At 41.5% G+C, this 15,082-nt stretch overlaps 1 protein-coding gene across 1 annotated transcript in view; it reads right to left on the reverse strand.

Annotated features, from left to right (window-relative positions):
* Positions 1–10,884: 10,884 nt before the first annotated feature.
* IPCEF1 (interaction protein for cytohesin exchange factors 1) overlaps positions 10,885–15,082 on the reverse strand; it is a 36,323-nt gene continuing 32,125 nt past the window's right edge. The window contains 2 exon segments of the mRNA XM_010082969.1: positions 10,885–11,085; positions 14,542–14,732. Of these exon segments, the coding sequence (XP_010081271.1) occupies positions 10,885–11,085; positions 14,542–14,732 (392 nt within the window).

The raw sequence follows: 15,082 nt of genomic DNA on the forward strand, positions 1-15,082 counted from the left end.
ATTCTGTGATTCTGTGATTCTGTGACAGGGACAGCCCCAAGGGACCATGGCTGCAGGCACCCTACACTGGGGCTAGGACCTCCCTGAGGCCACCAAAGTAGTACTTGGAGCATTGCAGCTGGCACATTTTAGTTGATCTCCAGTTTTTCCTCAGACCAGTCAGATGCCTGTAGCACAGGTAAACCTCCTCATGCTGCCTTGACTTTAAAAATTATAAAGCCAAAAAAGACAGGGAGTTCAGATGTTGAACCCCACTCCACAGGGGCCAGCTGAGCCCATTGCTCTCTTTGTTATCTGAGAGAACTCAAAGCCAAGGTCAGCTGCATATTTCTTCTGTAAATGCATCTGCAATTGCACACAGCCATGTTCTGGCTTCAGGAGAGAAAGTCGCACAAAGAGAACCAGGATCATGGAGTCTAACTCTGCAGTTCTTGCACGGTGGACAATGTCATCTCCAGGCTGGCACACCTCTTGTCTGGGGGAACACTTAAGCAGGAAGTCTTTTCAACTTTCCTCTTCCCTTACACAGAGCCTCCTGAAAGTATAGCACCAGCAGCAACCCACCTATGAATGGTTAGTCAAGATCTGCAAGATTCACCATGTTAATGTTGACTGTCACAGCCTATATTAGCAACTCTATGTCATCCTCTAATCAGTGGAGCAGCACTGCTGGATTCACAGCCCTCTGCAGTAGACACTTATCATCATGTTACAAAGAGAGGAATGAGTCACTGGGTAGGAATGATTTAATCAAAATCACATATGTTATCTGTGATGGGAAATTGAACTTTGGTCCTTCAGATCTACAACCAACACTGTACACCTTCAATTAGCTTTTCCACCACATACATTTCCTCTGCACAACAATATTACAGACAGGAAACATTATTATTCAGAGCATACCAGACTTCTAGGGTGAAATCAACATGTTATGTTACACTGCTACCTCTAACTTGCATGATCACCCAGTGACATCATCTTCTTTTCATGCAGTGTTACCTTTGCCACCCAAGGAAACACTCAGCATCATGTAGGGAGCAGGGCAGGAGCACCAAACTCAGAGCATGGAATGGCTGTGGAACATAAATAGCAAAAGGGCTGCACTGTTGTCTCATTTAGTGGTTCTAAAATAGCCAAATATATAATTTTTTTTTCTTATTTTCCACAGTCAAATTTTTCTACATGAGAGTTCCTAACAGGAAGGGGGAAGTCCAAGGGTAACCCTTTCATGGCAATGCCACCTATGAACACCTCTCAGTGGCTCCATGTGCTCCAGACTCCTCGAGTACCCACCCTCTGCTTGCACCAGAGTAGACCCAGTCCCACCTTCTAGCTCAATACTTATAAGAAAAAGATGCACCAGAAACTCTCAAATTCATTCTGACAATGTGAATGTATCAAATATAGCAATTATCTGTACATCCACATCTACAAGTAAAGCTTTGTACTCAGGAAGCTGTCAAAGTCCCTTTATTTAGCAGGAAGCAGCTGAGGCTGCCTGAAGACACGCAAGTCAGACACCAGTCTCCAAGGCTGTGCAAATTTGGTTTGGCTTGAGCTAGTATCTGTGTTCTTTTTGCCAGTCCCCGTGTACGTTCAAAAGAACACCTATGCAACCCTTTTCTTTCACAGCCAAACTGTGACTTCCTCTGTCAGAGCTGACCCAGTATTTCTGCCCTCTGCCTCCATCTGTGCTGAGGCACTAAGCTGCCTTCTATAATTGAGGTAAGGTTTTAGGGGAATATTTACAGTCATCAAAGCAGTATTCAGTCTCTGTCTACTTAGGGATAACACATAATCAAGGACTGATGAGTCTGCAGTAGTGCTGGGTCTAGAAAGAGACACCAAGTTACATTTAAGGCTATTACAGATAAAAGTGATGATTAGGGCACAGGAAGAAGAGGTCTAGGACGGGCAGAGACTACGGAGCCAATGTCAGAACAAGGCCTAACCCTAGCCCTAAGGTTAGTTGTCACCCTGATCCGAGAATGCCACCCAACCCCAAATCAAAGTTAAAAGAAAGGCAACAGCCTTTACTAACCCTAAAATACCCTTGGAGCTTTTTTTGATACCTGGAAAATAATCTATGTCTTCAGCTCTCATCTCACTATGCCAAACTGAATGCAACCCTAGAGACGAGTATCAGTCTACCCCTGGATCTCCTATCTTAAATTGATCCTATTCGTGTCCTAGTAACAGAGATTCTAAAGCATTTCTGTCCAGAACCCTGACACAGTCTGAGCCTAAATTCAAGTATGAGCATCCCCTTGGCACATGCCAGGACCACAGCTAGAAACAAAGCAAAGACAGGTGACGATGCAACGCTCACTAACCTCTATGACCTCTCCTACACTGTGTGTTAACTCACACTTTTCTCTGGCACAAAAGCTAATCTCAACTTTAAAATAATCTTTATCAGCAAGAGCAACCAGACCAACACTGAAATATGAAAAAGAAACTCCAGCCAGCTTTAGACAGAGCTGCAGTTCAAGGGCTTTCAGAGGCTCTCAGGCAGAAATCCAAATGCAGAACTAGACCAGGTGATATAAGCTAGGCCTGGATCCGCAAATCAGCATTGTGTCAGAGAACAGCTAGCATGGGTGCTGTCATCCCAAGGAAAGGCCTGGCCACATCATCTCTGACTCCCCTGGCCCAGCAGCGGGGCCTGCCTGGGGTATGGCCCCATCGGGTTGCCCTGCAGTCTCTCAGAGCAGCCACGCTCCCAAACCAGCCAACACAAAGTGCCTGAACACCTTCCTACGTCTGGACTTTGTTCCCAGGGGTTATTTCACGGTCAGATTTTTGTATGAACTGGGCTGTCACTGAAACTCTGCCTTCATCTTTTCTCCAATTCCTGATGGGACTGGTTTCCTTCCTTAGTTTAATGAGTGAGGTTCCTGCATCCCCTTTTCAAGACGTACACATCATGTGTGTCATTGTCTCCAAAGTGCTGAGGTTTGTTTGCTGCATAAGTTCTGAGGACTGTCATCTACTTCTTCAAACAAGTATCAGCACCATAATTCATCCTTTTCTGTGTGTCATAAAACCCAGTTCAGAAACTGTACATAAGATGCAGCCACCTGAACTGCCTCACCTTGTTATCAGCAAGATGAGCATAATAAATTATTTCACAGAGGACAAATTATGCTCATCCTGGCATTTGTAGAGCAAACTTCTCAAATCACACAGAAGAGGACACCACCACCAGGGTCATTTTCATCACTGCTGTAATTTATGTACTTTAGTGCTAGCCAAGGTGAGCTGATTTTATTGCATGTGATGAAGATAAGACTTAAGAAAACACACCTTAGAAACATACCTTCTACTTCAGCAACAGATCTGCAAGAGCACAGATTGCCCACAGATGACCAGTGCATGGCTGACATTGCAAAGGCTGAGGTCACTAGAGATGCCTCTGAATTTTTTGGCTGTCTTTCCTGCGCCACAGCATGACAGTAGCTTTGGGTTTCACTAACTTGCACAGACAGTTCATGGGGCACAGAAAAACACACCACTGCCTTAACACCAGCATGAGAGCATTTTCCACAAAACAACCTCTGATCTCTCAACTCTGTTTTTTTAGGGTGGTCTACAAGACAGTTTTAACAGTTTACTGGCTGAGATTCATGGATGTTAAATAACCAGATACTAAAAAGCGTACACTCTGAGACATCAGTTGTATAGCAGGTTGTGGGTTTCCATTGATCTCATGCCCCTCATTACGTGGCAGGCAATAGTTACCCCTCTTTGCCCCTAGATTTACCACCTCTCCTTTCCTAGTGCCTGCCTTGGCTTCTCAGGTATTGACTTGCTTTTCCTCACAGAGCATCTTTCTCCTTAGACTGTACTTGGTTTCAGTTTACCACTTTTGCTTCAGGTCTGGAGAGGACTGGTGTGCCAGACAGAGTCTCCATTTTCCCACCTGCAGCAAACGCTGTCACCTCACTGTAAAACTTGCTTAGATGTAGACTGAGACCATCACGCCTGCAGCAGTAAAACTATTACTTCCCTCCCTTACATATAAGCCTGCCATTTTCTCCCTTGCTTGCTCTCTCGCTAACAGCCAGCAGGCTGTGCTGAGGGATCACTTTTCTCCATCAGAAAAAAACTTGCTGAGACTCGTTTGCGGGAAGCTGTGTTTTCCCACCGGCAATACAAGGAGAACTTGTGTGTCTGCTCGAGACTGACACTGCTCTACCCACAAGTGGAAGGAGGAAAGACAGACGTTTCCCCATCAAAATAACAGTATCCCATGTACTACCAAGGCATTTGTTAGACAATTTTAACCATCCCCCAGTAACAACTAGGTAATTTCTCGAGCACAGGAAGATAATACAGGAACTTTCCCCCTGACAGCTATCAGTAGGTACTTTCTTCCAGCAATAAGAAACAGCCCATGACAATGTCAAAAGAGTGATGACTGAGCCTTCCCAAAATGTGAAGTGATGAAATAGGTCAGATGCCAGGAAAAGCACCTTTGCCTTCTATGTCGCTGGTGAACATATCAACCCCAAGCTCAGGGGAAATGTCTGGAAGCTCAGTGAAACTCAGCAGACAAAAGACAAGTGTCCAAATCATGAGGAGCAGCTCATTTCTATTCTTATAAAACTTTGGAACTGGTTGTATTTTCTACTGTCACAGGAGGGTGTAAATGAAAAGCCAGAGGGAATTCAAGAGGTGGTCCAAGCTGGCAAGGTGGGGTTTCATAGCTAGCATAAACAGGTGCGTGTATGGTGCTCCAGCCCCAACCACTGCCTCTCTCCTGCCTGCACTAGCATTCCCACAGCAAGTATGCCAGGAAGGATCCTAAGTAAATATAGCATTGTTTTTTGTAGAGTTTGACTTTTAGGCCCAGAAACAAAACATTTGGCCATGCATGAGGCATGGAAAGCAAGAGTACAGGCTAAGATCACAATGAACCCCACATGAAAACTGTGCCCTCAGGTCGTCTTCATAGCCATGTGTTGCAGGGGTGGAAAAGGGAAATCATCACTTAGTGAAAGTGAAGCTATAGTTTTGCAAAAAGCTGAATCAAGCTAATGCTCTGCTCCTAAAAGGAAGAGGTCCCCCTCTTCCCTCCTGCTTACGCAGCTCTTGTTCCTTCTGCTTCTGCCTACACAATCCAGCTGCCTCCCTTGTGAGGGCTCTGGCAGTCACTGAACCTTTCCATAAGCCTATTTTTTTCACCATTGCAGTAGAGGACTATCCAGCTTGCTGGCTCTCTTCCTTGCTGCCTACTGGGCTGAGCTGACAGAGGTGCCAAATGACGAACAGATTCACATGAGGCAAGCAGTGGGAGGCCTGTAGGAGATCGGGTGAACAGAAAGGGACAGAACACTTCTTCTGCAGAGCAGCTAAGCCCTTAGACAAGCTCATTTCTTAGGAAACACACCTTCACTGTGCTGCTGGCTGACCTGTCCAGCTGAACTGAAACTCTTTTGAGAAAGATGCCAATCCTCTTTTCAGTGAAACAGGCTGCTTTGTGAGCTAAAAAACCCCCAAATCCAATGATGTCCCACAACTGTCAGAAGAAACCATCCTTCCTTAAGGGTGGCTACAGCAAACAATTAAAGGGAATTAACTAATTTAACAGCAGAGTTGCAAAAATTACATTGCCAGCTAGTGGAAAGCATTCCTCAGTCAAACCATTCATTGACTCGTCCTGGTTCCAGATTATTCAACTTAATAGTAGTATTAGTCCCAAGGGGAATTTGTTTGTTTAAAGAACCAGCAAATCATTATTTTATTGTGTACCAGTAAACTGATAAATCCACAGTGAAAAGCAAAAAAAAAAAAAAAAATGCTGAGCAAAATATTCTCTCATTTCAGTGTTTAATTGACAAGTGCAAACATAAGGCTCTCATTCTGCAAGATGTGTGTATCATTCCATTAAAATCAAGTCACATGTGTGGGCAACAAGCAGTAAAAAGGCAGCACTGAGTGCAAACACTGTACTTCAAGTTTGAAACCAGTGAAAAAAAAAAAATAGTCTTAGCAGATAAAATACCAAATTGGGATTCCATGTAATTTAATGGTGCTGCAGGCCCTCCCCCTGCCTGACAGGCATCCTTGCAAATACTCCTCTATTCATGGCTTTCCCTGACTACACAAAGGGTAATGGAATGGACACTCCCATTGCTCCTTTTGTCCAGTCCTCAGCACTGAAAGCTTTGCACAAGAGCTCTGCTATTAGTATGCACATATGGCACTTCATCAGGTGAGTTATTTTGCTGAACATTCATAAATAAAGTGACTTACCTGAATCTTTGCTAGACTAGAGCTTGTTTCTCTTGAGTGAAAGACATATTTTCATATCCTCTTTTCTTTATTTTTAGGTGGGAGAAGGTAAAACTTCCATAAGCAACTTCAAGAGTCAGAATAATTTGGGTAGGTCCTAAAGCGTCTAGGACACAGGGAATGTTAGATTTCACATGGTTCCTAGGCTATGGTCTGATGACGTAAGCTATTTGCCCTATAGAAATGCCATACACCTACGTCCTCAAAATGGACCTCATGTGGGCCAGATGGGGTGCATAAGCCTCGAACACCATGGTTTCCCAAATAAATGGATTTTATCCATTAAAGGCTGAGTCATCTACAGTCAATCATTTCAAGGTAATACACCAAGGCTGATGAACTATCAATGAATTACATGCATATTTCATTTATAACTTTCTGAGAGCTTGCAAGCCACTCCTTTTGGATTTTTACCAGGAGGAAATAAATTAGAAAAATATTAATTCTTCCAGGTCTTGGAACTTCTCCCATAGCAAATTTCAAGGAGTGTAGTACTCTCCTCAACACCTGACAATCTTTTTTCAGTGTCAAAATGCCTAGCTTTTGGCAAGATTAGCTCCTGTTACCCTTATGGACAGAGAATGGACAGCCTGATTCTAGCTCAAAGCTTTTCTGTTCTGTTTTTCCTTTTTTTTTAACCTCAGTTTTTCAGTTAATAATGAAGCTGCTTCTTAAAAAATGCAAGGATGTGACAGCTTGGAGCAGACCAAAATAGGATAAATCTTCAAGCCATCAAGGAAATGCTGACTGACATCTTAAAATGTCTGCTGTTTTCAAATGCCCCTCACAAAACAGGAAATACCACTTTGGCTCTATTACTACAACAAAACCACTTTGGTTTCCTCTTAACAGGGAGACATGTCTCATATAAATGAAGTAAGCCCAGACTCTCGTTGCAAATGACCACTTTTGTACCACCAAATAAGCAAAACAAAAGAAAAAAGCCTAAGCCCCAAACTTCAACCACAGTACATGGAGTTCCTCACAGAGGTATGCTTCCATGGACTGTCTTGCTACTTTAAGAGTTTAAAAATACAGTTTTTTTATATTATATTTGTAATAGACATGTAAGCTTACAGGCTCACACAATAGACACAGCATGCCCATAATTTTTCCTAGTTAGAAATAATTTTAAATTCTTAAATTCTACATAGTTTTAAATCAAATACCACCTCTTTTCTTCCCCTCTCTGCCTGTCCCAGAACAGCTTTTTCTCTCAACAGGAAGGTTTTCTCCTAAAAGATAAATATCTGGGGAAAAAGGGGTGGGGTTGGGGGGGGAGAAAGGTTGCAGCACATAATTTGTTCCTGTTTATTCCTGTTTCAGGTGAAATCCAGTATCGAGTAAATAATCAGAACTAGACGCAGAAGGGATTCACTGTCCCCACATGAAAACTCTCCCATCTTAGGAAAGGAAATGCAATCCCAGATCATTCTTGTAGCTCATGAGATCTACACCACCAAAACAGAGACATTTGATTTCCAGAAAAGACACCAGAGAGATACACTGCAGAAATAGCTGAAATTAGATATTGTCAATAGTTACTCCCAAATCTGCATAACTGGACCAATAGCAGCACCAATACCAAAAGGCTTTGGGACAAGGGAATAAGTGTGCACACGCACACATCCACTCCCACACATTTTCTCCTGAAAAAGTACATAAAACAAGTCCCATGAGGCAGTTGGTTAAAGACTTTCAGACATTCACAAGGGATGCGGTTTCACTACCATATGAGTCAGTAGCGCAGGCCTTCCAAATTCAGACCAATAGATACCATTTACCCCAAGTATCACTGAGCAGAGCAGAGTTGTCCAAGTTTCTCCTGCCGAGGTGGCTCCCTGCTGCACCCAGTAGTTGTAGCTGTTGTCCTGTGCACACCTCTTTCTCCAGCTGTGGCTTTCACACTGCTGCACAGCCCCTTGTGATGAACCCAGCACCAGGTGTAAAATGTTACATTAATTAGCAGTGCTGGAAAATGGATCCTGTTCTACTACAATTTTCACTTCACATTTTCCAAATTTTCCATTTGTTTTGCATCTAAATAGTAGCTGAAGAGAATGGAGATAGGATCCCAGCCCTGAACTTGCACAAAACTCACACACTTGTTCTTTTGAACACACAGAAATTTGTTGAAATTGTTTTTGTGTTTACATGCTTTGTTTCCTGAGAAACTGAATGGTCTGCACCTGCAAGAGAAAAGCTGAAGTGTACATTCAGTTTGACCTCCATTATTTATGAATTGCATAGCACCAAGTAGTTAAAATCGAGATGGACCAAGCAGATTAATCCCTACACTCCTAATTTTCAGTGTGTGTTTGGCAGTTAATTGACAACATGTCAAATTCAGGGGCTGTCCCTCTCCCACCTACGCATCTGCTTTGAAGAATTTCATTTATAAGTGGGACATTCACAGATGTCCTCTGTCCAGAGTGTCTTCTGGGAACAGTGAAAGATAAAACACCTTAAAATGGGCTCAATTTTTAGGAAGTGGCTACCATAAACCAAATGGCAACAGGTATCGAGATAACTTCTAGTTAGAATTACTGAAGTGATGCAATCACCACTCATATGACAATTCCCCAAAAACAATAGCTTTTTAACCAACCTGGGTTTTAAGTCTGCTTCCCTTCCCCATTTAGTCATTGTCACCCACTTCCAGGTCTCAGCTGACATTTGTCCACCACCAGCAGATTAGCCCCAATTATAAAGTCCTGACCCAGTATCAGCTCTTACCCTCACACTCCTAAACCCTTTTACACCTGAGGCAGTGATGTTATCCCAAGCACAGCCCTGCTTCTCCACTCCACCAGCCCCCATTTCCCCTGACTCTCTCCCATTAAAGCCTATATCAAAGGAACCTACATTCTTCCTTCTGTTTCCCTTTCTTATAGCTTACCATCTGCTCCTCAGTTCTCACACTCAACACAGCCTTAACTGCCATTTTTGGATGCATTGGGACATAATTCCACGTCTTTATTTTAAAAGGAAAGCTGCTGAGTATTAAAAATGCAATATCAAGAGAGACATCACTACACAGGTGGAAAAGATTTCACATGTGCCCACTAACACTATCGATTTTGTTTTTTCAATCAAGCTATGATAAAACAATGTATAAAGACAGGCAAATATGGCTGCATCTGTATAGTATATTTTGCTTTAAAAGACAAACTGTGTTAAAAACTAGTGACAAAGAATATCTTTACAAGATAACCAACAGAAATGAAGATTGCCACAGTTCCTGTAATGGCATTAATTTGAGACTAGTGGGCTAATTCTTGCTTTTCAAAATTCAGCTCTCTGCAAAGTTCCTCATACTTGTACACATGCAGAAGATGGGAAGGCAAAAAACCCAAACCTTGTACTGAGGACTATGAAAGAAAAAAAATTTATGATCCAGCAGCAAAATCTCTTAACATATGTTTTTTTGTTTGCCCAAAGGGTAATCCTGAAACTTTCTACAAAAACTTTTCAAGAAAATGCTACAGCATATCTCCTATGGTAAGCTGTAGAGCCATTACTGTGATTCATAATGGAACAAAAAACAAAGAGGCATTTCAAGTCAACCTGTAAGCACACTCATCTCAGTGGGTCTGGTCCATGTATGCCTATCTACATTAGAAAATTCAGCATATATAAATATATAAATAAAATATATATACACAGTACATAATCACATTCATATAAGCCATAAAATGACATATATTTACAAAAATATTTGCAGCTATGTTTTACACTTTCAGGTCCACATTAGGAATTTAATTATTTAGCTTCTGTCTTGTGAACTTGATCACCATCCTAGGTAGGAATCTGAGATGAACTTGTACCTTATGTATTAATAATTGTCAAAAATAAGAAAGAATAATCTTCCAAGGAATTCTGCCAAGCCCATAAGAAAAGTTTAAACTTGTTGAAGCATTAGCTGCCACACTGAAGAGAAAATTACATGTTAGCAAACATTGAGGGACCTTCTCTTCTTCATGTAGAAAGACAGTACCTTGGTCTAGTCCATAAATAAATTTGAAACTCATAAAAAATCAGGCAGAACACAAACTGGGTGCCTGACAGCTGTCTGTAGTATAAACTCATGCATAATTACTATTCTGTTTTTCTCAGTTTAAACAAGTAGAGTGGTGAAAATGAATTGAATGTAGCGATGAAAATGCACACATCAGGTTACCTTACAGGGTAAAAAAGTAGAGAGTAGACTACATCCTGTTGGTATTGTTGTAGCTTCCTTTAACAGTAAGTTACATGGTTAAAACCACCCCAAGGATCTCGCACTTATACAGTTCATTTTATACAGTTCTGTGACTTCCAGGAGGCGGACATACTCTTTGCTGCTTCATAAATAGTCTTCTTAGGTATGCAGTCCATGTTCAGGCATGCTTTTTTAATTTGGGGGATTCACCCTCACATGAAATAAATTCTGCAAGAGGAATTAAAGCTTTGGAGAAGAGGTTGTTTTCCTTTCAAAGAACACTTGGAAAAAAAAAAAAAAACAAATCTCAAAATGCAGCAGTTTAAAGTGCCTGTAAGTGAAAATCTGCGGGGAAAAATCTTGCCATGAACTGTCGAACCAGGGCCTCAGATAGCACTTTCAGCAATAGGCTGTGGAGTCATCTCTTGCTCCTCACTATTCTCTGTGGACATGTCCTGGACCTCCTGCTGCTGATAGATATCCTGGACCAGCATGATGTTCGTGTTCCTCCATTCTCTGTACTTCATTGCTGTCAACTTTGGGTCCTCCAGCAACTGATTAATTGTGGCCAGGTCGTGTTCCTTACACTAGGAAGAGAACAAGTGGTTAATACCCACAGAAACTGTCAAGCTCATTGTCCGTAACAAAAACACTCTGGGGACATTAGAGAACCCTGTCACAAGGATATGGCCAATTATCCATCGTCCTGGAAACTTGTTCCCATTTTCAGGATGTAGACCATCAAAGTTAAGCCCACAGCAGAAATTTGTCCCAGTTGAAGGGAAGATTATGATTTCATGTAGATTTTTTTTATTTTAGAGGAATCTTAGCAAACATTGTTATACTGTCTCACAACAAGTTAGTACTTGCATGAAACTAGAAACAACTTGTATTCCTGTAATTCACACCAATTCCACCTTTCTCAAAAAATACTTATTCCCTGGCCACATCATAAATGTCTCTGAGAGCTAGACAGAAGGTAATTTTGGATATAATCTGTGCACTGGCAGCAGAGTTTATGGGTGAATACAGCACATGTGGCTGCTAATGTATCTGCCGCCAGCTACTACTAACAAATCTGGCCTCTACTTCCAGACAAGAGCAGGTCAGACCATGTATTGCAGGCACCTTGGTTCAATCATAAGAATTAAGTAGTCACTGGTATAGGGAGCCTAAGACCCTTTATGTCACAGAATCACAGAATGGTTGAGGTTAGAAGGGACCTCTGAAGGTCATCTGGTCCAAGTCCCTTCCTCAAGCAAGGACACCTAGAGCAGGCTGCCAAGGACCATGTCCAGATGGCCTTTGAATATCTCCAAGGAGAGAGACCCCACAGACTCTGAGCAACCTGTGCCAGAGCTCACAGTAAAAAAGTGTTTCTTGATGTTAAGAAGGAACCTCCTATATTTCAGTTTGTGCCCATTGCCTCTGGTCCTGTCACGGGTCACTGAAAAGATCCTGGCTCTGTCTTCTTAACACCCTCCTTTCAGGTATTTATATCCATTGATATCCTCACATTTTCTGACATGGCAAACCACTTTGGTTTTCCAGCCCTTATTGCCTATCCATGCAGGATCACAGGATAGAGGAGCCCTAGTTATCAGCTACAATTAACAAAGGCACCATGCTGCACTAAGAAAGCTTTACTGCTTTTGCCTGGCTCCATCCCCCCAGTCTGTGTGTGAAAGCAATGGAGTAGTTCTCACCATCTTCTGCTGCTACTGGTTTCATCACGCCTGAGGACACTCTGTGCTAGTGGTTGCCTTGAAAACACCTTGAAAATACTCCCACACATTCACAACACTTCCTGATAGCAGCAATAGGCTGCTCACACATCCATATCCCACTATTACTCTAATGAACTATTAACTAATCCCTGTGATGCCTGAGCTACTTTTGAAACACAAAAACCTGCTCAAATGTTGGGTTACACAGTTCCTACCTTCAAGACCTCATGCCAGCCCTTGTAAAAGGGCTTCTGGCAATGATGCAGAGATATGTGCAGTTAGCCTAAAAGAAGAAGAGGAGATAGGGAGGCAGAAGGGAGAGAAGAATATTTCAAGTAGACAAAACTGGTGGCAAAAAGCCATGCCGTGAAATTTTTCTGTAGCACTAAATCTATTTCCCACATTCATTAAGCCTGTGATGCATTTGCACACGGCTTTCCTGTCTTCCAAACTATCCAAAGCATGTTTTGTTAATGATATATTGTGGCAGCAACATTAATCTGTTGTTAAAGATGTGGAGTCAAAAGTCCAACATTAAAATTGCACCAAATCTTGCATAAATCACTTGTCTCAAACTAATATGGTTTTCATTAAAGCTGAGAAAATATGGATGAGATGCAAAACTTTCCTGATTTTTAAATTTCCAATAGATCATTTCCAATTATCTCATGTCTTATGTTATATGTCAAGAAAATTGATTTTAAAAACACATAATCCCACTGATGCAAAGGATATGGCACTTTCCCACTGCAGGCATTTGCCTTTCAGAGAGTCTATCTTAAACACTGCTGCATATAGAGCTCTGTTCGTGTCTGTGGGAAAACGTCTGTGCTATATTTGTCTTGTCAATACTCCAATTTCTTAGTTTGAAGAAAGCAAAAAAGTTCAACACATTTTATGTATTATGAACACTCACAAAAATGAGTTTGCCATATTTAATATAACTGTTAGACAAGCCTAAGGTTATAAACACTGCTAATCATAACTTATACAATACTCCTGTGCTAAATCAGTACAAAGCTGTCCTCCTTGCTCATGTCTGGCAGTACGACTTCTAGGCTTCCATTCAGCTCCATACCAGTGAAACTGATTGTCCCACAAGATACAAGTCCATTTTGTACTAACTGGTTCATAGATTTGTTAGGGAGGTTCCTATTGGGGAAAACTTTGCCTTTTGTTTCTATATTTAGTCTCCTGTCACATAAAGTAAGCATACTTTTGAAACTAACTCTCTGTTACATGATGGGCTCACCTTATTGCTGATGCAGATGAATACTGCCATGGTCAGTACCATGTCTCTACAGACTCTTTGATACTAAGGAGAGACTTCACCAGTTCTCATACAGAGCCTGGAAGCCCTACAACAGGGAGAATGACTATATTCCCACTTATCTTTTCAACTGTATCTTCAGGAAGTTTAACACAGGCTGGGGTGCCAAAGCCAAGCCTCCTGTTGCGACTAATAATCAAATCGATGATTGTGCTGATAGAAGTTTTACATGCATTTCTCCAGTGTACAATGCCTGAAGCCAAATGCACGGACTTCAAACAGGATACTCAATCCCTGCTTCTAATACATACAAAAAGGAACAAGTGAAGCCCCAGGTTTGCATTTATTCTTTCTTCTCCTTACAATTTAAATGTTACGGTTAAGCTTTCTGCTTCCCTCAGTACCATTCAGAAGCAGGCTTTGAAATCCTGTGACGCTTGATGCTGGCGAGTAAACAGCCTCATAAATCCCCATATTCCAGACAGATTTACTGGCCCTTTCATGAAATGTCCCTGAAGCCCTTCACCCCTCCAGTTCATGATATGTTTCCAACATAAAAGCAGGATGCTTTTGTTATTAAAATATTTTAGTTACAGGAGGTCTTTACAATAGCTTCAGCACATCCTGTGCGTTCTCCAACAGTCACATAAGGAAAACTTTTTTTGTCTCAGGGTCATTTTCGTGTCCTTTATCATCAACGTACTTTATATGCTCTTCCTTTAAGACTTCCACGTTTAGTGCATTCAGCCGAGCTTGCAAGTTTTCCAGGTAACTAAGAGAAGCTTTCTTTATTAAATTTTCCAAATGGGCTGGAACTTCTTCAAGAAAGGTCCCTTCTGACTATTGCCTCAGTTTCCAGTTCAAATTTAACAACAAAACACAAATCAGTATTCAGAATGAAGTAGAAAACAATTTCAAAATCTTAACAAATTCTCTGGGGCTTAAAATAAATATGTAGTTAGAGTTTGGCTGAAGTCTAGGCTTGCTTCTTTTTTTTCAGCCAAACTGTTTCTTTCATTTTTCTTTTGCTCGCTCTGTGACCTCACCTTTAATGTGCTGTTCAGCATTCGAATTTTGTGGAGTTTCTCATTAATGGAGGGATTTTTGCTGCGTTTGATAAATGACTTCCTAAGCTCCTTCTTTGTTGACAGGCGACGATCACCAATGGGAGACAGGCTCGCTTGTTCTAAGGACTTGTAAAGTCGCTCCATCTCATCATCATCACATTTTTCCTGATCTGCAAAGAGAAGAATAAATTGGGTATGAGAATGTGAATATGGCAACAGAAATGTTAAGTTCAGCCATCAGAAAGGCACTTAGCCAAGTCAAAAAGTAACAGTATGAGAGTTAAAACGAAAGGCAATTTTTAGCGTAAGTTATAGGGTAACCATGCATGTGAGCAAGACATACTACCAAACTCAAAAGTTTTTAAGAATCAGGTCATGATCCAAACAAATACAAGCATGTATTTCTACTGATAGAGTGCTGCTTTAATGGTCCAAATATATCACAGACTTTGAAAAACTGTCAGTACCGCTGCTTTTGGATGAAAACAACTTTGATAGCATCTACATGCATTCACCTTTC

The sequence above is a fragment of the Pterocles gutturalis genome, unplaced genomic scaffold, assembly GCF_000699245.1.
Source record: "Pterocles gutturalis isolate BGI_N339 unplaced genomic scaffold, ASM69924v1 scaffold11375, whole genome shotgun sequence".
Lineage (NCBI taxonomy): Eukaryota > Metazoa > Chordata > Aves > Pterocliformes > Pteroclidae > Pterocles > Pterocles gutturalis.